The sequence below is a fragment of the Mesoplodon densirostris genome, chromosome 18 (assembly GCF_025265405.1).
Source record: "Mesoplodon densirostris isolate mMesDen1 chromosome 18, mMesDen1 primary haplotype, whole genome shotgun sequence".
Lineage (NCBI taxonomy): Eukaryota > Metazoa > Chordata > Mammalia > Artiodactyla > Ziphiidae > Mesoplodon > Mesoplodon densirostris.
In genome coordinates this window covers 63,373,578-63,401,169 of record NC_082678.1, presented here as the reverse complement: position 1 = coordinate 63,401,169, position 27,592 = coordinate 63,373,578, and the positions used below count along the sequence as shown (strand labels likewise).

The 27,592-nt window shown below is 34.8% G+C and overlaps 1 protein-coding gene across 3 annotated transcripts in view; it reads left to right on the top strand.

The window, feature by feature from the left end:
- The window catches only part of STXBP4 (syntaxin binding protein 4), a 171,539-nt gene that overhangs the window by 25,677 nt on the left and 118,270 nt on the right, over positions 1-27,592 (top strand). For all 3 annotated transcript variants that reach the window (XM_060080938.1, XM_060080939.1, XM_060080940.1), the window contains 4 exons: positions 6,138-6,244; positions 6,419-6,638; positions 7,939-8,017; positions 13,496-13,590. In XM_060080938.1, coding sequence (XP_059936921.1) covers positions 6,138-6,244; positions 6,419-6,638; positions 7,939-8,017; positions 13,496-13,590 — 501 coding nt within the window. The remainder of the gene's footprint in view (positions 1-6,137; positions 6,245-6,418; positions 6,639-7,938; positions 8,018-13,495; positions 13,591-27,592) is intronic.

Sequence of the window (27,592 nt, the reverse complement as noted above, 5' to 3'; positions counted from 1 at the left end):
TATTTCCTAAGTGCAAGGATTTTATCTGATTTTATTCACAATAATATCTTTAGTTCCTAGCTTGGTACCTGACACATATTAATTGCTCAATTAATACCAATGAATGAATAATCCTTTAGTCACATTTCTGAGAATTCACTGATCTGCCTGTTTACCATTCAACCGCCACCATCTGGGCTCCACACAAAAGTACCTCTTCTTCTTAGCCCTTTGTTTCCGATTCTGAACAACACTTTGAATGTTTTGCTTTTTCTTTGTTTCTCTGCTAATACTGTAAGGACAGCAGGCAGGAATCAAAATTTTTTCTTCAAAACTGATATATTTCATTTACCTGATTCTAGGGGACACACACACACACACACACACACACACACACACACACACACACACGTACAGTCAGCCCTCCATATCCTCGGGTTCCAAATCTGTGGGTTCAACCAACCTCAAATTGAAAATATTCAGAAAAAAAAATTCCAGAAAATTCCAAAAAGCAAACTTGAATTTGCAGCACAGGCAACTACTTACATGGCGTTTACATTGTATTTACATAGCATTTACATTGCATTAGGTATGATAAGTAATCTAGAGATGCTTTAAAGTATACAGGGAGGGTATGCATAGGTTTCATGCAAATGTTATGCCATTTCACGTAAGGGACTTGAGCATAAATGAATTTCGGTATTCAAGGGGGTACTGGATCCACTCTCCCTCAGACACCAAGGGACTACTGTATACACATACACACACATGTATATAAAATAAATATATAGGTATAGAATTACCTGTGTGTAATTCTATCTATCTATCTATATCTATATATATATATATCTTTTTTTTTCCTCTCTCTAGCATCTCTGAAATTGAAATGGATCTTACAGTAAATGTCATAGTATAATTGGCAGCATTTATTCACTGGAACTGGGACCAAGGATTTTTGGATAGTTAGGACAAAGGCCTCTGGATGGCAGGGGGTAAAGAAACCAATCAATTGGTGGGAGCTAAAGCAGTAGCAGCCAAGAGGGTTCACTTTAAGATGTCACTCACTTTTCTCCTTTGCCATTATTATTTGTGTTAGAGCCACCTTAATTTCTTCAAAGTGTTTCCTGGGCCTTATTCATTTATTGTGGACCTATTGTATACCTGGCACTATGCTCAGAGATATAACCATGAAAAGGACATAGTTCTGGTCAACTGAAAGAATCAATGCTTCTAATTTGGGAGTTGCTGAATTAATATACTCCAATGGAAAAAAAAAAGATATGTAAACAAATAAGGACAGTACAGAGTAAGTGCAATAATATAGATAAGTAAAAGTGCATTTGGAGCAAAGAGAAGGGGACAAGTAAGTAAATCTAGGGAGATGGAGAAAACTTACAGCAGAAATAATGTTTGAATTTGGTTGTGAAGTTTAAATGAGAGTTCATCAGACAGAGAAGTGGCAAGGTGGGTGGTGGCATTCTAGATAGGAATTAATATGTGTAAGTGCATTAAAGTTTGAAAGACCGTCGCTGGTTTGAAGGACATTTTCTGAGAATAGAACGAAGAATTTATATGCTGAGGAGGGAAGGTAGATGATGAGGCTAGAAAAAGTAGGTTGCAGCTAGTTTGTTGTGCTAGGTTTGGGAAGTTCAGGAGTTTCAGCTTTTGCCACCAGTGGGCAGTCATAAAGGGTTCTTAATTTGAGGAGTGGGAGGATTAAATTTGCTATTACTGTAAAAATTGCCTGCAACAGATATGGGATTCTGATTCAACTCACTTCAGTTTAACACCTACAATGTGCTAGGATTTTATATACGTTATTTATCACAGCAACCTGTACAATAGGTACTTATCCCCACCTCACAGCTAAAAAAATGAGTCTCATGGAGATTAAACAAATTGCCTACATTCATGTTAATAACTGGTATTAAAAAAGTGATACCTCCATTGACTTTCATCCTTTATGAAAGTATGGGAAAGGAATCCAAAGGCTTGCAGGAGCATTCCTTAGTATTTAGGAATAATGAGTTAGAATCAGGCTGTATATATGGTTATGGTAACACATTATTTAGAAAACTGTAATGGTCATTATAATCTGAAATGGACAGTGTTGGCAGCTTTTAATGCAAGTATGCAAGTGTTCAAGAATACATTATTATTTCAAAATCTTTATAAATGTCAATGTGAAAGAATTCAGACTGAAGTTAGGTGTGTGAAAGTGCTTGGCACCTTGCCTGTCATGTTGTGTAGTTGCTCAATAAGTGCTGAATCAGAATCTAGACAGTGTGGAAGAGGCCTCTCTGAAGTTACTATCTTCACAGACACATTAATCCAGCTGGGGCAGAATTCACTGGCTTTGAATGCCAGACTTTTACAGAAATAGCTTTGTTTTAGTTTGCAGGTTCTGACTTTTAAACAAGTTCAGAAATTCACATGATCAGCTAAGATCTTATTCTAGGAGGCAAAGAAAAAAAACAACAACTGCTGTGAGTACTTTTTAGACACAAAAATATATATAAACACCAGAAACCACAGTCAGAGACTTTCTTCTTCTTCTCTTCTCTGACTCTTGTCTTCCTGGAAAATGCTACTTCAGTACATGGGTGTACTTTAATATAAGATGTGTTAAATTGCCTTACTGAGAACTTTTTCCTCTGTATGGCTAATACTGTGCGGCCCAAGAGGCGAATGTGGGAGGCTTCTGTTTTCTGAAGGCTTTTTCTCCGTAATGCTGTCAACCAACTGTGGTTTCTTTAAGATACGTGGATGAGGAGCTGTCTCCGACAGTTTAGAATTCAGTTCCGTGTGCCTTGTAGCTGAGATTGTGCACCTCCCCGTCCCCTTCCTCCACTTTCTCCCATTGTTTATGGACATCTAGCTAGCAAGTTGTGGAGCTCAAATTCGAATTCAAATCTATCTGGTTGCCACACCTCGTGCTCTTTTTTCCTCATCAGTCCACTGCCTCTGAAGACTGCTGCCCAACTAGAAGACAGATGAGGTGCCATCTGGCTTACAGTCCTCATTATAGAATTTTCCCTTTTCAAGGAAGTTCAATAAAAGGCAGGTTAATACCAAGAATATTTAGATTAAAACAAAATAACCTAATATTTACTGTCCACCACCCCAATTCTAAAAGAACCTTTTTTCCCTTGTCAGTGCCCTTTAAATGCTTTGCTCCAATGAAGCAAGGTTTTCTTCATTTTTCCCTTTCCTTCCTCAAATTATTTCCAGGCTTTGGGACATAAATCAATAGTAGAATAGTCATTAAATTTCAGTTATAATCTACCTTATTAAGCTGATTCTAATGAGGAATTTTTTTTGCAGATCCCAAATGGTCTAGAGCTGGATTTAACAATGACATTTATTTAATTTTATTTATTTTAAAATTAGATTTTAAGAACCTCTTTTTGGCCCTTACTTCCAATGCCAGTTTTGGAATATAGAACCAAAATAAAATTCATCTGGTTAGGAACATTGTTGAGGCAAATGTCATGAGCTTTCTTTTGATGGGCTGGAAAATTTCTTTTCTTTTTTTTTTTTTTTTTTTTTTTTTTTTGCGGTATGTGGGCCTCTCACTGTTCTGGCCTCTCCCATTGCGGAGCACAGGCTCCGGACGCGCAGGCTCAGCGGCCATGGCTCACGGGCCCAGCCGCTCCGCGGCACGTGGGATCCTCCCGGACCGGGGCACGAACCCATGTCCCCTGCATCGGCAGGCGGACTCTCAACCACTGCGCCACCAGGGAAGCCCTCTTTTCTTTTTAATAATATAATATTTTACGCATACAAAAGGATATTGGAACATGTATCTAACTTATGAAGAATAATAATGAAACAAACGCCTATGAATCCACTTAGAGTTCACCATTTGACTTATGAAGTAGAAAATTTTACTATTAAGTCTTCCTATATGATTTCCCCGCACCCCATTGCATTCCCCACCCTCCCTCCCAGAAATAAGCACTCTCCAGAATTTTGTTCTTCCTTAAGTTTTATTAGCCTTATCGTTTTGCCTGTGGCAAAAAGGTTGTTTTTGTTTGTTTATTTGTTACCATTTCACTTTAACCTGAGGGAATGACTTATCCTCAAACTAATATTTAGCATATTAAATTGAAAGCTCTTGTACCTAAGTTTCTAAGTATAGTCTGGGTATAATTGATTTAAATGCATATGTAGCCAAAGTCTGTCATAAGACTTGGGCCCAGGTAATACAGAACTGTGTTTATAAAATCTTACAAAATCAGCTCTTTCATTTTACTGAACACATAGGATCCATATGGTAGATACTTTCTCCATATTGCTTAGCCTTTTCCAGCATTACTATTGTGTTTTATTCCCCATACATCTATCAAATGGAAGGAGAAAAAAAAAATCACTTGTGAATATAGCAATTTTGTGTTCTCTGACTTTGCTAATTATGTTTAATCACATACCTATAAAATCCAAATTAGTTTTCAAATTTTATATATTTTAAAATCAAATTGCCTTTTTGGATTTTTTTATGTTTATATTTCAGAAGGGTCATAGGGTCATTATGCATCTAGGTTATAATATCTTTTATTACACAGTATTTGAAATAACATGTTCCCATAAAAATTGTTGATAAATATTTCATATTTATTTTGCTTTCCTGTATACTCAGTATTCAGTGTGAGAGATAATAGTAAAGGTTTTTTTAAAAAAAATTATTGTTATTTAAAAGTAAAGTAACCATAATCACCATTATTATATACATTTATTACATATAATGCAGTTCAGACCAAAGATCAGTTATTCAGGGTTATATCAATATTGTATCAGACTTTCAAACAGAGGGGTCTCATAACATGGACCTTTTTTATAACTCCAGTTGATTCTTTTCATCAAGGAAGTGTGGGAAATAATACTTAGGTAATGTTTGCATTATGAAAACAAAAACAGTAAGTGCAGAAGCTATCTCACGGATAGCTTGGGGTCAAAGGCCTGCAGATACCTGAACTCTTCCTACTTCCCCATCCTCATTTCTCATGATTTCTGGCTCACACTTTTTAATTGAGCACTGTGTTGAAGGCTATAGTCCCCTGCACACTATATGTTGCTTCTCATCTCTGTATCTTTATCCTGCTACCTCCTTGATGGTAATACGTTTCTTTTTTACCTCCTTCCATCCCCTTATCTTCACCATCTCTTTTCCCTGGTTAATCCTATTAATTAAAACTTATTTTATACATAGTAGATAAGACTTTTTAAAAGATCTTCCCTTAATTTGTGGAATTTACTTAAATACCATCAATGGTGAAAATGCTTTTTAACCATATAAGCTTCTTCCCTAGTTATAGAAATAATGCTTTCTGTGGTTGTACTAATGATAAATGGAGAAGCGTCTTAAGAGCTGAAAATGAGGAGAGCTCATTCTTCTTTTCCAGTTTGAATTAAAAGAAAAGGCAATTGAAGACTGAGAAAACTTGCCTAACATGTACTTTAAATTTTGTAACTTTTGTGCTTTGTCTTACTCAGTTAGGCTAGTTATAGGCAGAGCCAGGACTTGACAAAGACAATGCCAGGCAGCCAATTAGAATTGGTCATTATTAGTAGGATGTGAATAAAGCTACCTGTCCAACCAACTGGGCCTGAGTCACAGGAGGGGCAGCAGATCCAGTGAAGAAGATGTTTCACCATGAACAGAAATGTGGGTAGAATCAATATAATTAAGATCCTTGACTGAATTTTTTAAAATTCTAACTGTGGAATAACTCGGTGTTTGGTGGGATGAAAGATAAAGGAATGCTCAGAAACTGAAGTGAATGAGGCTTATATTCTGAAATATACCAGAATTATTTAGCCTACTTTATCACATTCAGAGCTGTGTTTGTCTCATATAACTGACCTTTTAAAACAGGCCCCTTTCCTAGTGTACCAGACTACGTCTTCATATATTCAGGATTCCTTAGCCTGAAAGTTTATTCAAGGAATACGTGAACATTTCCATTTCATTCATGTATATTACCAAACCAGACTTTAATCAAAACATTTTGCTGTTGAGGTTCTTTGTCTAAAATTTTCTTTTTACTCTTTTCTTTAAGTCATTCTTTACTAAAACTGTGCTTTGCTTTAATTGCATCAATTAATTTTTTAAGAAATACCTTAATCAGTTTCTTTACAAATGTTACTATTTTTGTTAGGATGGACGTTTGAAGCCAGGAGATCAACTTGTCTCAATAAACAAGGAGTCTATGATTGGTGTATCATTTGAAGAAGCAAAAAGCATAATTACCAGAGCCAAGTTGAGGTAACTATTCTATCCATAAGATAGAATGAGTCATTTAGCATGTCTCCCTAAAAATAGAAATTTAAGTTGTCCTAGTACTTTAGACCCAAAAGAAGTATTTTTTGATAATATATGAAACATTATCTTAGAATTCAATTGTACTATATCTATAAAGTGATTTCTTTTTAATGCTAGGTCAGAATCTGCTTGGGAGATAGCATTCATAAGACAGAAATCTCACAGCAGTCATTTAGAAAATCCATCGTGTTCATCCCTTTTACAAGCTACAGAAGAATATGGACCTCAAGCCTCAAAATTTAGTCTTCTTTCTTCTCCCCCTGAAATACTAATTCCAAAGACCTCATCCACTCCCAAATCTACAGATGCCATTTTATCTTCTTTTAAGATAAATCAGGTAATCTTAAATTCCTCTATTTATGTAGTCCGCAAATCTGCTATGTGTCATTATGTTTGTCATATACATATAGAACTATAATTTTGGTAATATAGTTTGTTAACAGATTGGTATTTCCTTGAAAGATCTTTTCTTTGTTTAAGATTTTATGCTATGCTGTCAATAAATACAGTTTTTCAAGTCAATATATCCTTTGTCCAGAAAATCATGATCAGGAATGGCATCACAAAGATATGTCTAGATATCACTCAAAACTATGATATGGAATGTTATATTTATTTTCAGATAGTCTCTAATATGGTTCTGTTCATTATTTTTTCTGTTTTCTGCTTGACTGAAGACAGGCAATCTTCCTTTCTGTTGCTCAGCTCTTTCCTGTACAGTGTAGGTGGATTTTGTTCCCTCATGTGTGTATGCTGGAATACATCAATAGTTCACCCTAGAATCACACAAAAGGGGGAGTTCCCACATCAAAATCGATAAAATTACAGTCATCCCTCATCATCTGTGGAGGGATTGGCTCCAGGATAACCTCCCCACACCCCCACAGCAGATACCAAAATCTGAGGCTGCTCAAGTCTCTTGTATAAAATGGTGTAGTATTTGCATATAACCTATGCACAGCCTCCCCATATACTTTAAATCATCTCTAGATTACTTATAATACCTAATACAATGTAAATGCTACGTAAATAAATACAGTGTAAGTGCTATGTAAATAGTTGCCAATGCGGCAAATTCAAGTTTTGCTTTTTGGAACTTCTTGGAATTTTTAAAAAATAGTTTTAATCCATTGTTGGTTGAATTTGCACATGCAGAAATGGCAGATATAAAGGGATGACTGTGATTACTAATTGCAACAGTGCCATAAATAATGAGTTATAAAATATAGTGTATACTCTATAAAACAAACTTGAAAATCAGGTAGACTTTTAGTCAGTGAAATAAAATTCCTCAAAGGTAACTTCAGTTTCAGGTCCATGCTAATCAGATACAGAGTTTAAGATTTTCTCTTAGCCCTTTATACTTTCTCATTTGGGGTTATAATACCTTTTCAGAGACACAGTGCATAGCCTTATATTTTGTTGTCCTTGGATATGGTAGAGCTGAAAGCAGTTGTTACTTTCATTCTGAATTGCTGTGTTTGAAGATGAATATACCAAAAGTTTAAAGGTTTTATATTTGAGGGACTATTGCTTTAATCTCTTTAATCATCCTTCTAATGTTAACGTGAGCTTCTCGTCTGGTTTTTGACCTACTTTAGAAAACGACATTTCATTTTCCTCATTTTCTTTCATAGATAAAAACTGGATACAAGAAAACAGAACAGATTCCAATTACTTCTTCAGACAACAGCCCTACAGATATGCCTAATACAGGTAAATGCACATTTAATTCCTCTTTCCTGTTATTTTTTTCAATTACTCTTTCAATGAGGAGTACATAATGTGACTTAAAAGACTTTAAAGAAGGGTACATTATGCCTTTTTCCTTCATTGAATAAAAGAGCAAAATAAATCCATTGTACAGTGGTCCCTGTTAGATTATGACTTTTATTGGAAATTTTCCTGAACAAAGGGTTGAAATTTTAAAAGATGCATTATCATCGCAGTGTCTATGAAGCTGTAATAATCAATGAACTGTTGAAACCAAATAATGAAAACTCTTCTATAACTCAAGATTAGGCTTCCTTGCCCTTTTAGTGAAGTCCTCGTGAGGTATATTAAATGCACCTTTTAGAGAAATTATAGAAGGGAGCATAGCTTAAAAAAGAAGTATGTTTTGTTTTTCTTGGAAGAGATTATATAGATCTAAATTAGAAAGAACATCAGTATTGTGAATTCAATATTACTGGTTCTTAATTAACATGAAATGATTTATTGACTTTTCAAAACAATAAAGGATTAATTGTGTAAGCTACCCATAAAAAAAGGATTTTTATCAATCTGTAAAGTGTTTGTAGGCTCAAATATCAAGAAAAAATTCCTTCCCTTAAATTATCTCCAAAAGTTAAAGGGAATAACAATCAAAACAAACAAACCAAAAAAAAAACTATACTTATTGAAAAGATGAGTTAATTACATGTCTAAATTATAAAGCAAATTGTTACTCGTATACTTTAATTTTTAATAGCATTGTGTAGATCAAAACTGCAAAATAAGGAAGAGTTAGCAGAAATTATATAGTGTCTTAGTCTGTGTGGGTTACTATAACAAAATACCACAGAATGGGTGGCTTATAAATAACAGACATTTCTCACAGTTCTGGAGCCTGGAAGTCCAGGATCATGGTGCCAGCATGGTCTGGGTGAGAGCTTCCTTGTGGTTGCAGACTTCTTATTGTGTCCTCACATGGTGGAAAGGTCTTGGGAGCACTGCGGGACCTCTTTTGTAATAACACTAATCGCATCCGTGAGGGCTCCACCTTCATGCTCTAAGCACCTCCCAAAGGCCCCAACTCCTAATACCATGATCTTGGGGGTTAGGATTTCAACATATGAATTTCGGGTGGACACAAACATTCAGACCATAGCACATAGCTCCTATACTTAACAGGAATTTATAGTGAATTCCATAGTAGTTTCTCTGATTTGGAGCAATATTTACCAGTGGGTTAGGAACAATCTTTAGCCGTCAATTATATGCCTTTTTACTTAGTGGGATTTGTTGACCCTTAGAAACTTTATTAGTATTATTTCCTTTACATAATTAATTTTCATTCTCTTGATGCCTCTTTTAGCCGATTTATTCACTCAGTAAGTATTTACTGAGTATGTCATGTGCCTCATAGTTTGGTAGAAAATATGAAGGAACTGGGATTTTTTTCCATGAGATACTTAATAGTATATTGTGAAATAAAATATGGGACTAAAAACCTTCATTATTCAGATTAGAAAGCACATATATGTGTGTGTTTATTTATGTGTGTGCATGTGTGATTATTTTATTGAATATCAACTCGACTATTTGCAGTGTTCTGTGTTGACTAGAGCAGGGGGCGGGTGGTTCTGGTACTCTAAGAAGTATATGTCTTATGGACAAATAACACATTTGCACAAGATGTGTAAAGACATGAGCAAAGTAGATTAAGGGAAGAAGTAGTAAGTGACCTGAGTGTGATATAGGGAAAACACAGTGGTTAATCACCAGGCTCTAAATGCAAACGTAGAGATTCAGATCCTTGCTCCCAACCTATTGGCTGAATTAGCTTATTATATTGAAATAGTTTCCTCATGGGGTTGTTATGAGTATTAAACAAGATTATGTATGTCAAGCACTTTGTAATTGGTGCATAGAATATGCTCAGTACATTTTGCTGTCATTGTTATTAATATTACGGAAACTGAAGTTTAGAGTATAGCTCAGGTAATATTCCAGGGCATGTTTTTTAGAGCAGAAGTGAAAGCTTCTGTCCTTTAATTCAATTTTGCATCCTCCCCCTCTACCCCAGAAGCTAGTACATAGTAAAGAATTTGTCACAAAACATGCAGAAATCAATAGAGAAAAATTTCTGGGCAAAAGTCAGACATCATCTGGATCTTGAAAGAAGTGATAAACATCAACAGATGGATGAAGGTAACAGATCATCCTAAGTGAAGGAGGCATCATCATCAAATGCAAAGAAGTAAGGTCAAGCTACATGTCAGGTGACCCTAGGAGGCAAATGTGATTAGAGCAAGGAGATCCTGTAGTAATGAACAAACTGAGGTAAATTTACATCAGTGACTATAAGAACTGATGCTAGATTTTGTAATAGAAAAATAATTTAGTGAAAAACATATTTGAGTGAGTTAACTGTATGTAAATATTAAAATGCATTAAAAATGGAACATTTTTCTAGAGCAGAAATGGAATTGACTCAGTACAATTTCTTCCACATAAATGTAGTAGGCCAGATGTTTCTGGGGAGAAAAAAAGGCAAAGTCAACTCTAAATTATCTCTAGGTAACTTATATACCTTGTGATTTGTCTGTTATAAGTAGTTAATTATAGATTGTTCCCAAATTAGATCCTTAACCATCACATCTAGACTCCTTCAGCCAGGTGGTGTTTATTAAAAAACATAAATGAGTTTTAATGTTAACCTCAACAAAAATAAACTTAATGAGGCAAGTCTACCCCTGTTCTCATCTCAAAGGCATTCCAAAGTGTAAAACTGGTTAGAATGTTTAAAATCCACATTATACTTGAGTATGTTTTTCGAAACTATTCTGTTATATAAATTTCTTATTTCAGAATCCAGAGTTGTTTACTACCGCCATACGCTGAATAATGCGTGAGTTTGTGAGTGAGCTAAAAACATGCTAAAGACATTCCTAAGGAAATCAGTAAAGAATTACTACGTGAAGGGATACGATCATTAACTTTACCACCACACAAGCCTTAATTCTCCTGCAATAAGGCTTTTAAAACTGAAAACAAACTAGTGATGAGGAAAAATATCCATGGTGAGGGTTCATGGTATTAACTAAATGGTATTGATCCTACCCTTATAAAACATGTCCTTTCTTCTGCTCCTAAAAAGAGGTATAGGAAGAGAGGATCCAAGGGAATAATAAGCCATACTTTGAAAATTCTCAGCGCCGCCCCCCCCCCCCCGCCCCCAGAGAGGAGCAAATAAAGAGCCCAAGGCTGAAAGTGAGAGAGGACACTGGCAAATGACAAAAACTGTCTGTGGGGGAGCATTTCAGGTCAAGCTACCTTGAATTACCAAAGCATGCTGGATTTATGTCCACATCCTCCTAAGGTTTGAGCTCAAAGGTAAAGATTTAGGGAAAGTTTGGCTAGAAGAAAGTGAGATTTTGTTAATCCATGATTGCATATTGTTAAATGGGATGTAAGTATAAGTTTACATTAAATCTCCTATTTAATCTCTGTGTGTCTGTGTTACTATTAACACTACTTTATAGTTTTCATAGTAGTTTTCTATGATTTTTAATTTACCTTTACAATTCCTGTAAGGTGATCTGTTTTATTCTTCCTACTTTACAGATGAGAAAACTGATGATGAAAGATATTGACACATTTAAGAAATTGTCTTCAGGGGTCATAAGAGATTAGAATCCTAACATGGTCACCTACTAGCTATATGATCTTGGGCTAGTTTCTTTACCCTTTTGGGCCTTAGTCTCATCATTCTTGGGTTGGAAATAATAACACCTGTGTCACTGTGGTTATTGTAAAGATTAAATGAGCTTATATATATAAAGTACTTAGTGTAATGCCTGGCTAAAAGTAAGCATAAATAAGAGTTAATCTGTTATTTCCACTGTTGCACATAGCAAATTTTTATGCTTAGATGTAGGAAAACATAAGTGAGAACCCACACCTTGGTGTGAGTCCCTATCCCTCCCTCTCTTTTGTCTTCTCTCTATGCCTTCCACATACACTTGAATTGAGTAATTCACACCCAGGGTTAGTCTTGGTCTGAGATCATAATTAGGTTAGCTTGGGTCCACCTTGTGTTACTGTGCCTTAATGATAGGTCAGGCACCAGACTGAAAGTCATTGTCAAGCCTCACACGTCCAAACCCTAAAAATTAAAGATAGGATTTGACTTACCCGCTATTTGGGCTTCCATACCACTTCACTCCATGCTGATATTTTATGCTACACTTTAGGTTTGGCACAAAATTTCTCTTAAGAGGAAAAAAATTTTATACGTATAATATATTTTTAGCCCTTGGCCAACAATTAGGTATCACAGCAACTAAGGCATCTTTGTTGCTTTTGTCAAAATTGTAAAAATTTTATTATACTAAAATCAGTCTTTCTCTAGGTTTGAATTCCATTTAAAGCTAAAAGTCAGTAACCATTTTTTTTTCATGATCTTGACACCTATAAGCTATATTCAAGATTTTACATAGAATGTTAAGGAAGCGTTAAAGGTTTAGAGGAAGACTATTTATTTTCCTATGCACTTCTTATGTTCTTAAGAAAGAGAATGCAAATCATTTTGTACTTAGAGACAGATGCTCTGAGAAATAAAAAAAAAATTAAAACACTGCATAAAAATGTGACATTTTAAAAAGTTTTTTCTCTTCCTCTTGTTTCTATGTAGAACTAGTAAAATACCATTTAAAAGTGTATTTAGAATGGTGACAATTTAGATATAAGGATTGACATGAATTGCAGGAATTTGTTTGAGAAACTTTGGCATATTAAGGCAAATAATTTTTCAAGTTCTAGTCCCTTGTGACACCTGTTTTTTACTCATGCAACAAGGACAAAGCTCATCTAAATAATCAGGGTAGACTGAGAAGGCATTAGAGAATGGGTGAGAGGTGTATGACACTCAACTCTTGAGAATCCATTTATGCTACTTGGAATATAACTTCTGTTAAATAAGAAATAGGATTTTTAGTTCAAGAAGTTCTGAGCCTATATCATACTTCATGTGCAAACTTGAAACAGTTTGTATTTGTGAGTTTTTCCATAGTACCTCCAGAACTCATGTACCAAAACCACTTTTGCCAGAGAAAAATCATGACCTTTTAAAATTTCTAATATGATTTTGCTTATTTTGGAAGAAAAAAAGACTTTTCATTTTGCAATTAGTAAGCTGTTGTGATGACAAGGTAACTGGTGGGATGTATGTTTGTTGTATTAATATTTCTGTGGGACTTAATGCATAATTGGCCACGCTTTTTATATCATGTCTTTTAAGGCTTAAGTGAAGCTGGTTTATATAAGACATTTTAGATTTAAAGAACAAAGAATCATGAAAACAAAAGTGAAAACTGCCAACTGATTAGCCAGAATTCTTTTTGAACTTCAGGAGCCCAGAACACATCCTGTCAAATGAAAAGTTCTATTCCAATTAAATTTCCAATTAATGTGTACCCTATTGTCTCGTAGATATTGCCCCTGCCTTGACTGATAATTATGGACCACAAGGAAAGAAGGTTTCCCTAAATCCCTCTGTTCGCCTTAAAGTAGAGAAACTGGAAATGGTAAATACTTGAAATTTTCATTTTTCTTCCATAAAACAACAGCAAGGAAATATTCTCATTCTTTGAGAGGATAAGGAATTGGAGCCATTAGTTTCTTGAAGAGTTATCGATTTACAGTTAAATGAATGGCACTTTGGGTTTAAACTGTTTAATTCATGTTTAATTTGGGCAGTTCATGGTGGTTCGTTAGTACAAAATAGAAATAAAACCTTTTGTAACTAAATTGACCTTCAAATTAATCAGTTTCCTCCTGCGTAGGAATGAGACAAATGTGATGTTTTACAATATAGAATCAAAGGAAACATGGAATAAATTATGACAAAGTGTAGTAGACTTCAAATATGTAATGGCAATAAGTGCAAGGAAGTAATGCTCTATTACTCAGTTGTTTAAAAAGTGAAGGGAAACTAAATCCTAAAGAACAAAATAGAAGCCTACTAGATATAAAGAAGATGGTAGCAATGTACCAAATAGTATTATATTGAGAGTTTCTGTATATAAAAGAAACATAAGATGATTAAAAAAGAAAAGTTATAAGCAGAAAATGATTTTAAAACTTTTCCTCTCAGGCTACCTGGAAGATGACAGCAAAAATGTGTGATTTTTTTTTTAATATGAAAATGGATATAGTGCCGAAGGTTCACAGCCTCTACTTTCCTGTCAGTTTTTGTGGATAATGATTTTTTACACTTTTAGGAACAGTGTGAGAATGCATAGCTGGAATAAATATGCATTACCATTCATTCACATATTCAGACCTTTGCGTGGTCCTATAGTAATACCCTTTTCAGTGCCAGTTTGAATCTTACTCTTTGTTCAAATTCTGACTCAATTCCAACTCCTTTGTACAGCTCCTTGCTAACTTTTATAGTTCAGGGCAATATTGCCATATTTTGCACATCCGTAACACTGAACATTATTTTGCAGTACGCTGTAATCTGTGTTTTGTTTTATCAGTAAGTCAAAGCTTACAATCTCTGTGTACCTACCAACATTTAAACACCTGGTTTGTGCTCTATAAAATTGTCTTATTAATTAGGTACTTGAGATGTCTCCTTCATATCTTTGAAATCCTGAGTATCTTTCCCTATGTTTTACTTTCTTTTTATTTGTGGCTGAAATGTAAGTTCTGGATAATAGCAAGTTTTACAATCAGTTAATAATAACATTTTCAAAAAATAGAATGTTTGAGGTTTAAAAACTTATCTATTAATATCTAAAAATGAATAATTACTGTTTTTTAATGATATTGCTGTAATATACATTTCTGAACATCCAAGATTTAATACTAACCATTCCTCTGGATAAGGAGAAAACTATTCAGCTAATGACTTTACCTGGCAGTCATTATTCTTTGACTCAGTTTAAATTTTCCTAGCACATGATATTTTTAAAGTCTGATTAATTTTCTTAGAGATATGAAAATCATCTAAATTTATATTGATTCTGAGAAATATGAGTTGCTCGCATATTGAGTATTCCACTTTTGGTCCTCCTTTGAGCCTCAGCAAATTGATTTTTGTAGAAACATAAAATGGCAGTTTTACAGGAAAGGAAACCTACATTCTGTGTAAATTCAGCTTCCCTGCTTTTATTCTAAATATTTTTAGTGACTATATTTAGTAGAGCATTCTGTTTTCAGAGTTTGAAACTAAATTTCACTTAAAAATTTTTTTTTCTAAAATCCATATTAGCTTCTATCCACCCATACATTTCCTAAGCTACTCTTACTTTTTTGAATAGTTACATATTAATGTAATAATATCTGTATCACTTTAATTTGAAATAGATCCTTCTATTTTAGTTGCTACTTTGTAGACAAATTCAACTTTATTGTCCATTACATTTTTAACACATTTCCTATTTAATAATAGATAAGGCCAATATGTTCAAGTATTTAAAATGTAATAAAATTATATTTTTTTACTTTATCACTTATAAGTATATTGCATATAGTATCTAGGAAATTGGTGATATAAAAGGTTTCACAAGGGAAAGGTGTTGACTGATTATGTGGTTATTAAGTCATTAGCTAACACAGTACAATTTTTAAGAAAGGCTAAGAGGTTAGAATTTGATGGAGGAAATTACCTGTCAAGATGTATGTTTGTGGGGCATTGACTTCATGAAATCTTTCATGTTTTAGTAGTCGAGGTAGACACTTTTGTATCAGGATATACTGGAAAGTAATTTCTAGCACTGAACTAATACTATGTGTCTCCTTTGATCCCACTGTTAAACTTATAAGTAGGTATGGTAAACATAGCAAATAGGGATTTTTTTTTTAGTTGGCTTGAAGAAGAATTACTGCACCTTCTTGCTATCTATGTTTTTGTATCTGAGGAAAATGCTTTGGGAGACAGATGCCATTTCGCTGATATTTACTTTACCTCTTGCCATTTATGTAACACTTGAAGAAAGCTGTAGTGAGCAATGGTATACCCAATGTCTGAATATAGTTAATGAGGTATTCTTTGTATTAGGTTGGGAAGTAGGTGACTAATATTATAAGGAAGTGACATTTTTTAGATTCATCATTTAGATATCAGAAAAAGTTAAGGACATTTATTTGCCCAATTAACAAAGTTGCATTTTTGTTTACGGTGAAAACATGACATTAGTTATACAAGAAATTATTGAAACCTATTTTTAATCAAAAATAAATTGCCTCCAATTTATTTTTTTTATTGAAGTATAGTCAATTTACAGTATTATGTTAGTCTCAGGTGTACAGCATACTGATTCAGTATTTTTGCAGGTTATACTCCATTATAGGTTATTAGAAGATAATGGCTATAATTCCTTGTGCTGTACAGTAAATCTTTGTTGCTTATCCATTTTATATATAGTAGTTTATATCTATTAATCCCATACCTGAAATTTGTCCCTACCCCCCCCTTCCTGCTCTTCTTTGGTAACCATAAGTTTGTTTTCTACAACTATGACTCTGTTTCTGTTTTGCATATACATTCATTTGTACTGTGTTTTAGATTGCGCATGTAAATGATATCACATAATATTTGTCTTTGACTTATTTCACTAAACATATTCTCTAGGTCAATCCATGTTTCTGCAAATGGCAGAATTTCATTCTTTTTTATGGCTGAGTAGTATTCCATTATATATACATTCACACATGCAATCACACAAACACACATCTTCTTAATCCAGTCATCTCTTCTTTTTTTATTTTTAACATCTTTATTGGAGTATAATTGCTTTACATTGTTGTGTTAGTTTCTGCTGTATAACAAAGTGAATCAGCTATACGTATACTTATATCCCTATATCCCCTCCCTCTTGTGACTCCCTCCCACTCTCCCTATCCCACCCCTCTAGGTGGTCACAAAGCACCGAGCTGATCTCCCTGTGATATGCAGCTGCTTCCCACTAACTATCTGTTTTACATTTGGTAGTGTATATATGTCGATGCCACTCTCTCACTTCATCCCAACTTACCCTTCCCCCTCCCCATGTCCCTAAGTCCATTTTCTATGTCTGCACCTTTATTCCTGTCCTGCCTCTAGGTTCTTCAGAACCTTTTTTTTTTTTTAGATTCTATATATATGTGTTAACATACAGTATTTGTTTTTCTCTTTCTGACTTACTTCACTCTGTATGACAGACTCTAGGTCCATCCACCTCACTACAAATAACTCAATTTCATTTTTTTTATGGCTGAGTAATATTCCATTGTATATATGGGCCACATCTTCTTTGTCCATTCATCTGTCGATGGACATTTAGGTTGCTTCCATGTCCTGGTTATTGTAAATAGTGCTGCAATGAACATTGTGGTACATGACTCTTTTTGAATTATGGTTTTCTCAGGGTATATGCCCAGTTGTGGGATTGCTGGGTCATATGTTAGCTCTATTTTTAGTTTTTTAAGGAACCTCCGTACTGTTCTCCATAGTGGCTGTATCAATTTACATTCCCACCAACAGTGCAAGAGGTTTCCCTTTTCTCCACATCTTCTCCAGCATTTATTGTTTGTAGATATTTTGAGATATCCCTCCTCTTCATTTTTTTTGGAATAGTTGTGAAGGATAGGTATAAGTTCTTTATATGTTTTGGTACAATTAATTCCCTAGTGAAGCTGCTTGGTCCTGGACTTGTTTGCAGGGAGTTATTTTATTTCAGATTCTATTTCACTTCTAGTGATTGTTCATTCAAATTGTCTGTTTCTTCTTGACTCAGTCTTGGCAGGATGTATGTTTCTAGAAATGTGTCCATTTCTTCTAGGTTGTCCAATTTGTTGGCATATAACTGTACATAGTATTCTCTTATAATTTTTTGTATTTCTGTGATATCAGTTGTTATTACCCCTCTTAATTTGTTTATTTGGGTCCTCTCTTTTCTTCTTGGTGGCTAGATAGAGGTTTGTCAATTTTGTTTATCCTTTTAAAAAACCAGCTCTTGGTTTTATTGACCTTTTCTATTGTTTTTTTGATCTCTATTTTATTTCCTCTGTGATCTTTATTATTTCCTTCCTTCTTCTGACTTTGGCTTTGTTTATTCTTTTTCTAATTCTTGCAGGTGGTAGGTTAGGTTGTTTATTTGAGATTTTTCTTGTTTCTTGAGGAAGGCCTGTATCACTATGAACTTCCTTCTTAGAACTGCTTTTTCTACATCCCAAAGATTTTGTAAAGTTGTGTTTTCATTTTTATTTGTCTCAAGGTATTTTCTGATTTCTTCTTTGATTACATCATTGACCCATTGTTTTTTTTAATAGCATGTTGTTTACTCTCCACGTGTTTGTTCTTTTCACTTTTTTTTCTTTCTGTGGTTGGTTCCTAGTTTGAGACCTTTGTGGTCAGAAAAGGTGCTTGATATAGTTTTTACCTCTAAATTTGTTGGGACTTGTTTTGTGTTCCAATATGTGGTCTATTATAGAGAACATTCCTTGTGTGCTGGAAAAGAATGTGTATTCTGCTTTTTGGGGGGTATGCAGTAGATATTGATTAAATCCAACTCTATTGTGTCATTTAGGACCTTATTGCCATATTGTTTTCTGTCTGCATGATTTGTCCATTGATGTCAGTGGGGTGTTAAAGTCTCCTACTGTTATTGTATTATTGTCAATTTCTCCCTTTATGTCTGTTAGTATTTGCTTTATATATTTAGGTCCTCCTGTTATAGGGTGCTTATGTTAATGAGTGTAATATCCTCTTCTTATATTGATCCCTTTATTATTATATAATGTCCTTGTCTTTTGTTGTAGCCTGTGTTTTAAAGTCTATTTTGTCTGATACACATATTGTTACCCCACTTTCTTGTCATTTTCGTTTACATGGAATAGCTTTCTTTCATCCCCTCACTTTCAGTCTGTATGTCTCTTTAGCCCTGAAGTGTGTCTTTTGGTAGGCAACATATTGAAGTTTTTTTTTTTAATCCAATCAGCCACTCTATGCCCTTTTTTAAAAAATAAATTTATTTATTTATTTATTTACTTATTTTTGTCTGCGTTGGGTCTTCATTGCTGCATGTGGGCGCTCTCTAGTTGCAGCGAGTGGCTACTCTTCATTACGATGCATGGGCTTCTCATTGCGGTGGCTTCTCTTGTTGTGAAGCATGGGCTCCAGTAGTTGTGACGCATGGGCTCAGTAGTTGTGGCTCATGGTTTCTAGGGCACAGGCTCAGAAGTTGTGGCGCTCAGGATTAGTTGCTCCACGGCATGTGGGATCTTCCTGGACCAGGGCTCAAACCCGTGTCCCCTGCATTGGAGGAGGATTCTTAACCACTGAGCCACCAGGGAAGTCCCCACCCTATATCTTTTGATTGGAGTGTTTATTCCCCTGACATTTACAGTAATTATTGATAGGTAAGTACTTATTGCCATCTTATTACTTGTTTTCCAGTTGTTTTTGTAGTTCTTCTCTGTTCATTTCTTCTTTTTGTTTCTCCCATTGTGGTTTGATTATTTTCTTTAGTAGTATGCTTGGTTTCCTTTCTTTTTATTTTTTGTATATCTTTTGTAAATTTTTGATTTCTGGTTACAGTGGGGTTCATATATGTTGATCCATAATTATATGTACTTCATTTAAACTGATAGTCATTTCAATTCAAACACATTCTAAAAGATATACATTTTTTACTCCCCTCCCCCATGTTTTGTGTTTTTGATGTCATATTTTACATCTTAATGCTTATCCCTTAACTGTTTATTGTAGTCAGAGTTTCTTTTACAATTTTTTGTCTTTTAATCTACTTATTTAAGTAATCTTCAATCCTTAATATATATCTGCCCTTTCTAGTGGGATTTACCATTTCCTATAGATTCTTACTTCGCTTCCATTTAGAAAAGATCCTTCAGGATTTATTTTAGGGTAGATCTGGTATTGGTGAATTCTTTTAGTTTTTGCTTGTCTGAAAAATTCTCTCTCCTTCTGTTCTAAATGATAATATTGATCGGTAGAGTTTCCTAGGTTGCAGAGTTTTCCCTTTCAGCACTTAGAATATATCATGCCACTCCCTTCTGGCCTGCAAAATTTCTACAGGGAGATCAACTGATAGCCTTATGGGGATTCCCTTCTTTATGACTCTTTCTTTTTCTCTTGCTGCTTTTAGAATTCTCTCTTTACTTTTGTTGTTTTAATTATGATATATTTTAGTGTGGGTGTGTTTGGGTTCATCTTGTTTTCAAATCTCTGTGCCTCTTGTGCCTAGATATCTGTTTCCTTCTTTCAGTTTGGGAAATTTTACAGCCATAATTTCTTCAAATACATTTTTGATACCCTTCCTCTTTATCTTCTCCTTCTGGAACTCCTATAATGTGAATATTGTTATATTTCATGCCATCCCAGAGATGCCATATGTTACTTTTACTTTTTTTTTAAATTTGCCTTTCTGACTGCTGTTCTGATTGGATGATTTCCATTATTTTATCTTCCAGATCATGCATGCGTTCTTCTGTGTCATTTAGTTTGCCATTTGTTCCTTCTAGGGTGTTCAGGGTGTTTTTTACTTCAGATATTTAATTATCTATTTTCGATTGGGTCTCTTTTTTTTTTTTGGCCAAGCCACGCAGCTTGTGGGATCTTAGTTCCCACACCAGGGATTGAACCTGTGCCCTCGGCAGTGAAAGCACAGAATTGTAACCCCTGGACCACAAGGAAATTCCCTCAATTGGGTCTTTTTTATATTTTCTAGTTCCTGTTAAGATGATCTGTGTTTAGACTGATTATTTTCCCTAATTTAGTTAGCAATGTTTTGAACTCTGTATCTGGTAAAATATTTATTTCTGTTTCATTATTTATTTTTTCAGGGGTTTTCTCTTACTCTTTCAATTAAGAGTAGTTCCTCTGCCTTTTCATTTTAGTTAACTTTCTCTGTTTCTAGGAATTTTGGTGAAACAGTTATCCGTTGTGGTCTTGAGGGCATGTTCTTATTTGAGAGCATCGCTGTGCTGACTGCGTGTTCCCAGTGCCTTTAATGGAAGGGCTTGATTTGATGTGGATGCCAGTCATGTCTTTCCTCAAGGTTTGCTGGCAGCTGTCACCTTGGTAGGGCCTGTGGCTGGTGATGGAGGAGCTAAAGTCTGTGCAGGGTGTGAGGTGGGACTTCTCTGCTCATTGGCTGTCACCACCCTGTCAGGGGCAGGATTTGCTCCCAAGTTGCTGGAGTAGAATCCCTGAGGGTCGAGCTAGAGCTAACTCTGTTCCCTTTAAGTATGTGTTTTTCCTTCTCCCTGCACTGGGGCCTTTGCTCCAAAGGAGGGGTGTCCTGAAGCAAGTGGGGCCTGTGTACTCACAGAGGTCTGATACTCTGCCTGTGTAGGCATCTACAGCTTTGTTCAGATGCAATCCGTGGTCGCATCTTTTCCCTGGCTGTGGTCACCTGAGATCTAGTGTTGTACGGTGGCATGGAGTTAGTGGGGCTGGACTGTTTGCTCAGCTTGGGCTGGCACACTTAGCAAGGTAGTCACAGGAAATCTGGCCACCACACTGCTATAAGAAATTTGGGCTGCTTTTGGGGCATCTCTTGAGTAAGCACCAACAATGGCTACCGCTGCCCTATCTGGGCTACACCCTGCACCCCCAGGTTGCCTCTGCATCCCTAAGTGAAGTCTTCTCCCAGGTCCTGGGTGCCCTAGATCCAGTGCCATGCTGTGGCGGAGAGTGAGTGGGGTGTTCTCTTTGCTTGGACTGGGGAGCATGGCTAGGTGGTAGCTGCTAGGGCAGACTGCTAGTGGCAGCTGCTAGGGCAGACCTCTCATGAGGAGTGGAGTCTAGGCTTCTCCAGCCTTTCTGTCTGTTCCAGCAGTTCTCCAAGTGGCCAAGGGAGCTTGTCTCCTTTGCATAGCACCCCAGGACTGGGACACCCAGTCTGTGCCTCAACCCACTCACACCCCAGGATGAATGTCCACCCATGTGATCCCCCCTTTCCTCTGAGTTCCCTCCCATGCACACAGGTCCCAACCCAATCACTTTTCTTCCCGTTCTATATAGGTACAGCATATCTTTCTTTCAGCCTTGGCTGTATAGGAGTCCTTCTACCAGTTTCCAGTTAGTTTTCCATAAGAATTTTTCCATATATCGCTGTATTTTTTATGTGTTTGTGGGGAAAGGTGAGCTCCATGTCCTCTTACTCTGCCATCTTCATCTCCCATCAAATTACTTTCAATTTAAATTTATGAGCTTACCTCACTGACATGCTGTATTCTTGTAAATTTTTCTTTCAACAAAACTTCCATCTGTTACTAAGTTTAGCTCAGGAAAAATTTACACAGTAGTTAATTGCATTTTGCAATTTTATTACTTAATACAATAAGAATCACTGTATATTGAGTACCTTCTATGATAGGTCTTTTGTTTGCATTATTTTTGTAAAATTGTTTTTTTTTCTTTTTTTTTTAAAGGAAACTTTATTTTTATTTTTTTATTTTTGACTGTGTTGGGTCTTTGCTGCTGTGTGCAAGCTTTCTCAAGTTGCAGCGAGTGGGGGCTACTCTTCATTGTGGTGCACAGACTTCTCATTGTGGTGTTTTCTCTTGTTGCAGAGCACGGACTCTAGGCACACAGACTTCAGTAGTTGTGGCACGTGGGCTCAGTAGTTGTGGCTCATGGGCTCTAGAGTGCAGACTCAGTAATTGTGGCGCACAGGCTTAGTTGCTCCGTGGCATGTGGGATCTTCCTGGACCAGGGCTCAAACCCGTGTCCCCTGCATTGACAGCAGATTCTTAACCACTGCGCCACTTGGGAAGTCCCTGTTTTTATTTCTTTATAAAATATTTCTATTTTATTTCTTTATATGAGAATAATAATCATCTGCAAGAATGATTATATTTTATGTGTAGAGTTTAAAGATTAATAAAACAAATGCACATATACTCTGCCACCCAGCTAAAAATGAGAATCTTTGACATTGCCTGTGTCTCTCTTCTTGATTGTATATATATATGTCTTTCCCCAAGAGGTAACTCTGTTCCAAATGTTGAGTATCATTTATATGCTTTTTAAAAGTTGATTCCTAAAATATTAATAAGGTCAAAGTTTATTTACCTTCAACCTAACTTAAGGTATTGTTAGAATTTTCCTTCTGTTTCTTCATCTCCGGGAAAAATGTTTGGCTCATAGTATATGCTCAGAAAATAATTGTTCGATTGGTGTATTGTTTTCTAAAGTAATTCTACCAATTTTGATTCCTACTAGTCTTATGCAAGAGTTCCCATTGCTCCACATTCTTTACATTTAGTCTAATTATAATGCATTTTGAGTTCTTTCTACCATCTTATTTAAAAATTTTTTTCTTTGTTCTTGTTTTTAATCCCTTTTTTACCCCATGTTTACTGTATTGTTTTGGTTTGATTATGTTTGATTTTTTGGTTGGTGGTTTTTTAATTTTATATTTTTACTCCCCCGTCTTATTTAGAAATTGTACCTTCTCTTGCTAATCTTTTAAGGATTACCTTAAAATTTTAACGTTCATCTTTAACTTAGTCTAAAGTTAATCAGAATCTTTACCCTCCTTTCAAATATACAAGGTGCTTATAATACTTTAACTCTGATTAGCCTCTTCTGAACTTACATGCTTCTCATTGCCCAGTATTTTAACTTTAGTGATGCATTGTTTTTCTAATTCACGGTCTTTCTTTGCAGTCACCTGCTATTTCAGTCACATAACCACTGAGTTTCTAATTTATTTTCTACCTAGTATTTTTAAAATAATGTCTTGTTCCTAATTTTATTCTTGATTCACCTTTTTTAACTTAAGAAAGATAAACAAAATGTAGTGCATACATACAATGGACAATTATTGGGCCATAAAAGGAATGAAGTTCTGATATATGCTATAACATAAACAAACCTTGAAACATTAAGCTAAGTGAAGGGAGCTAGGCACAAAAAGCTACATGATTCTATTTATATGAAAAGCCCAGAATAGTCAAATCCATATAGACAGAAAATAGATTAGTGGTTGCCTGGGGCTGGCGGGATAGGGAAAAATAGCAAGTGACTGCTAATGGGTATGGGGTTTCTTTTAGGGGTGATGAAAATTTTCTAGAATTAGGTGATTGATGTACAACTATGTGAATGTACTAAAAGCCACTTAACTGGACACTAAAACAGTGAACTTTTTGTGAATTATATCTCAGTATATCTGTTATTAATAAAAAGTCACATTGATATATAGAGTATGGTACCATTTATATAAAAGTTAAAACTTAAAAATATTTTTTAAAACTATTTGTCACATATATTTATAAAAGTATGAAGTAATGGTATAAAATCACACTTGGGAACTATCCATGAGAAACTGCATAAAGAGAGATTGTAAGAAAGTGAAGTTATGCCAAAAAGTGGGAGAAAATATTTGTAATGCACACGACATATACAATTTTGGTATCCAGAATATATGAAGAACTCCTAGAACTAAATCAGAAAAAGACGTGTCAATACTATTCCTATTGTAGGTAGAAATTCCTAGAATTTCTTCCTACTCTAAAGAAATTTTTACCCATGTGCTGTAGTAGATGTGTACAAGAATGTTCATTGCTGGTAAGCAGAAAACCCCAATGTTCATCTAGAGGAGGATGGATTAATAAATTGTGGCATATTCATCTAATCAAATATTAGATCAAAGTGAATGTATTAATGTTACAATACCATATAACCAGGTGGATGAATGATAAAACAATCCTGTAGGGTAAAAAGAACAAGTTTTAGAAGACTATCAGTCGCATTTTAATGAAGCTAAAAAAAAAGCAAAACAAAAAAACATGTTAAGGATACATAGTCTGTGACAAACCATTTTAAAGTAAATAGTATGGGAATGATAATGACATAGTTCCTTAGTAGTGGTTACCTCTAGTATAGTAGGAGAAGCATATGTTACATAAATCAATAGTATTAGCAATTTTGTAATTCTTAAATGGATTCATGGATGTTTTAAAACATATATTTGTTACATGTATGTTTTTAGTATATTTCAAATATATAATAAAATTCTTGGGGAGAAGTACAAAAGGGGCTTTTGCAATGTTTTGTTACATTCAAAATCTGAACTAAATATACTTAAATACTAAGCTTTAATGTACTATTATAACAAGTTTTAGAAGCATGCAAAATATCTAAAATGTACAGAAGGCTGTTACATATTGATAATTTTTTTAAAAGACATGGAACACAGTATATAGTATAATTTAATTATTGCAAAAGATATATAATTTTTTTTTACATATACAGGTGTTATATACATAGAAGAAATCAGGAAAATTATACACGAGTCGATTAATAGTGTTTGTCTCTGGAGGAGTGGCTCTCAAAAGCAGGGATGTGGGTTTTTTGCCTCAGGGGACATTTGGCAATGTCTGGGAACATTTTGGGTTTTTACAATTGGGAGAATGCCACCATATTAGGAATCAATAACAAAAAATACTTCCTCAAACTTTATATATGAAAATTTAAAACATATTGATAAATAATTCATGTCAAAAACATTGCTAATAAACATATAAAAGAAGCTAAATCTCACTTGTAGTTAGGAGAATTCAAATTAACAAACAACATACTATTTCATATCCAACATGTTGACAAAAATTAAAGTGTGAAAACAGCAAATGCTGTTAAGAATGTAGAAAAATAGAGCTACTTATATACTAGTGTTGCGCATAAATTGATGCAACCAGTTTGGAGAGCAATTTTATTATATCTAAGAAATTTTACAGTATGTATACCCTATGACTCAGCATTTCCTCTTCTAGGGGTGTACTGTAGAGAAATTTTTACACATCTATATGAGGAGATGTGTAAAATGTCTTATTATAAAAAACAGAGTGGAGTAATTATAAAAAGCCCATCAATGAGAGAATGGATAATAAATTATAATACATTCATCTAGTTAGACACCATTTAAATTTAAAATAAGTGAACTAGTTTTGCAGTTAACAATATGGAGCAATTGTGAAATTGTAACATTGAGGTAAAAAATAAAAATAATTTGTAAGGTTATCCTTTTATATTATACTATGCATATAAAATAATAAATGCACAAGAGTACATGTTATTAGGGAATAAATGTAGTAGTGGCATCAAATCATAGACAGGAAGGATATGCCAAACTTAGGATAGTGGTTCCTGCTGAGAAACAATGGAGAAAGCTTTCAAACAAGTCTATAATGTTTATTTCTTAAATATATATATATATATATATATATATATATATATAAATTTCAAGCAAATACTAATGAGTATATACTTGATGATAAGAAGTAAATGGGTGTTCTTTGTATTATTTTCTTTCCTTTTTTTTGGTGTATTTGCAACATTTTTTATGACTGAAGGAAAAGAATATCAAAAATTAAGAATCATTATTCCATGTTATGCAAGGCAATGACTGTGTAGTAGGGAAAGCAGATGATGCTTGCTTAAAATGCTCTAGAATCACTTTTGAAGGACTCTTTCCTGATGTTTTCCCTTCCTTCTGTCTCCTTTTCTCACTGTGCCCAGCCACCTATACATTGACCAGTTTGGTTTTGCCACAGTACATCCTGTACACACTTCTATTAAATTACATATTGCACTAATTACGTTTATTTACATGTTATCCTCTCTCTAGAGACCATAGCTCTTTGAGGGTAGTGGCTATATCTTGTTTGTGTCCCTTTGTATAGTTTAGTGCCTAACAAATAGTAAGCACTAAATAAATACTTGGTAAATGAAGTGATGGATGACTGAACAGATTTCAAAGGAGGAAGGAATATATAAGGACAATTACTAGTATTAACCTTTACCTACATTTTAGTTTTGATGTTCTTGCCAGAATCAGATAATAGGGCATCTAGTCAGTCCTTATTCATTAGTTAAGATTAGATTTTGCTATATATAACCTGAGAACCTAAAATAACAGTGGTTTCTAATGGAAATTTATTTTTCTTACACCAAAGGAAACCTGAAAGAAAGTAATCCAGGGCTGGCATGGAGGTTATACATGCTTTTAAGTATCTTTCTGCTCCACCGTCTTTGTTGAGGTGGCTCATGAACCAAGATGACTACTTAAATTCCAGCCATCTTTTCTTTCTTCCCTCCTTTCTTTTCCTTCCTTCTTTCATCTTTTTTTCCTTTTAATTAAGACCAAAGAGAGAAGGAAAAAAGGGACAAGAAGTCCCTACCCCACTTTTGAAAGACTTACCAGAAGTTCCCTGCAAGTTCGCTTTATGTCTCCTTGGGTAGTACATAGTCATATGGCCTTATCAAGCTGCAGAATCGGCTGGGACATATCTTTTAGCTGAATGACAATGTTTCTAGCTAAAGATTTTGGTTCTGTTACTAAAGAACAAGGAGAGAATGGACACTGAAATACAACTAGCAGGCTCTGAAATTTTAATTAGCTTTGGGTACTAAAAAGAGAAGGTAGAGAGAAGAGGGTTCCAGAGAAAGCTTTTTAGTTTATTATTTATGTAAGCCTGCCCATAAACGAGCCAAAATTAGAATTTTTTGTATTCCAACCAATTCCTGTCATCCTTAGTTTTGGTCTCAAGTACAAGAAGATATCAACAAAA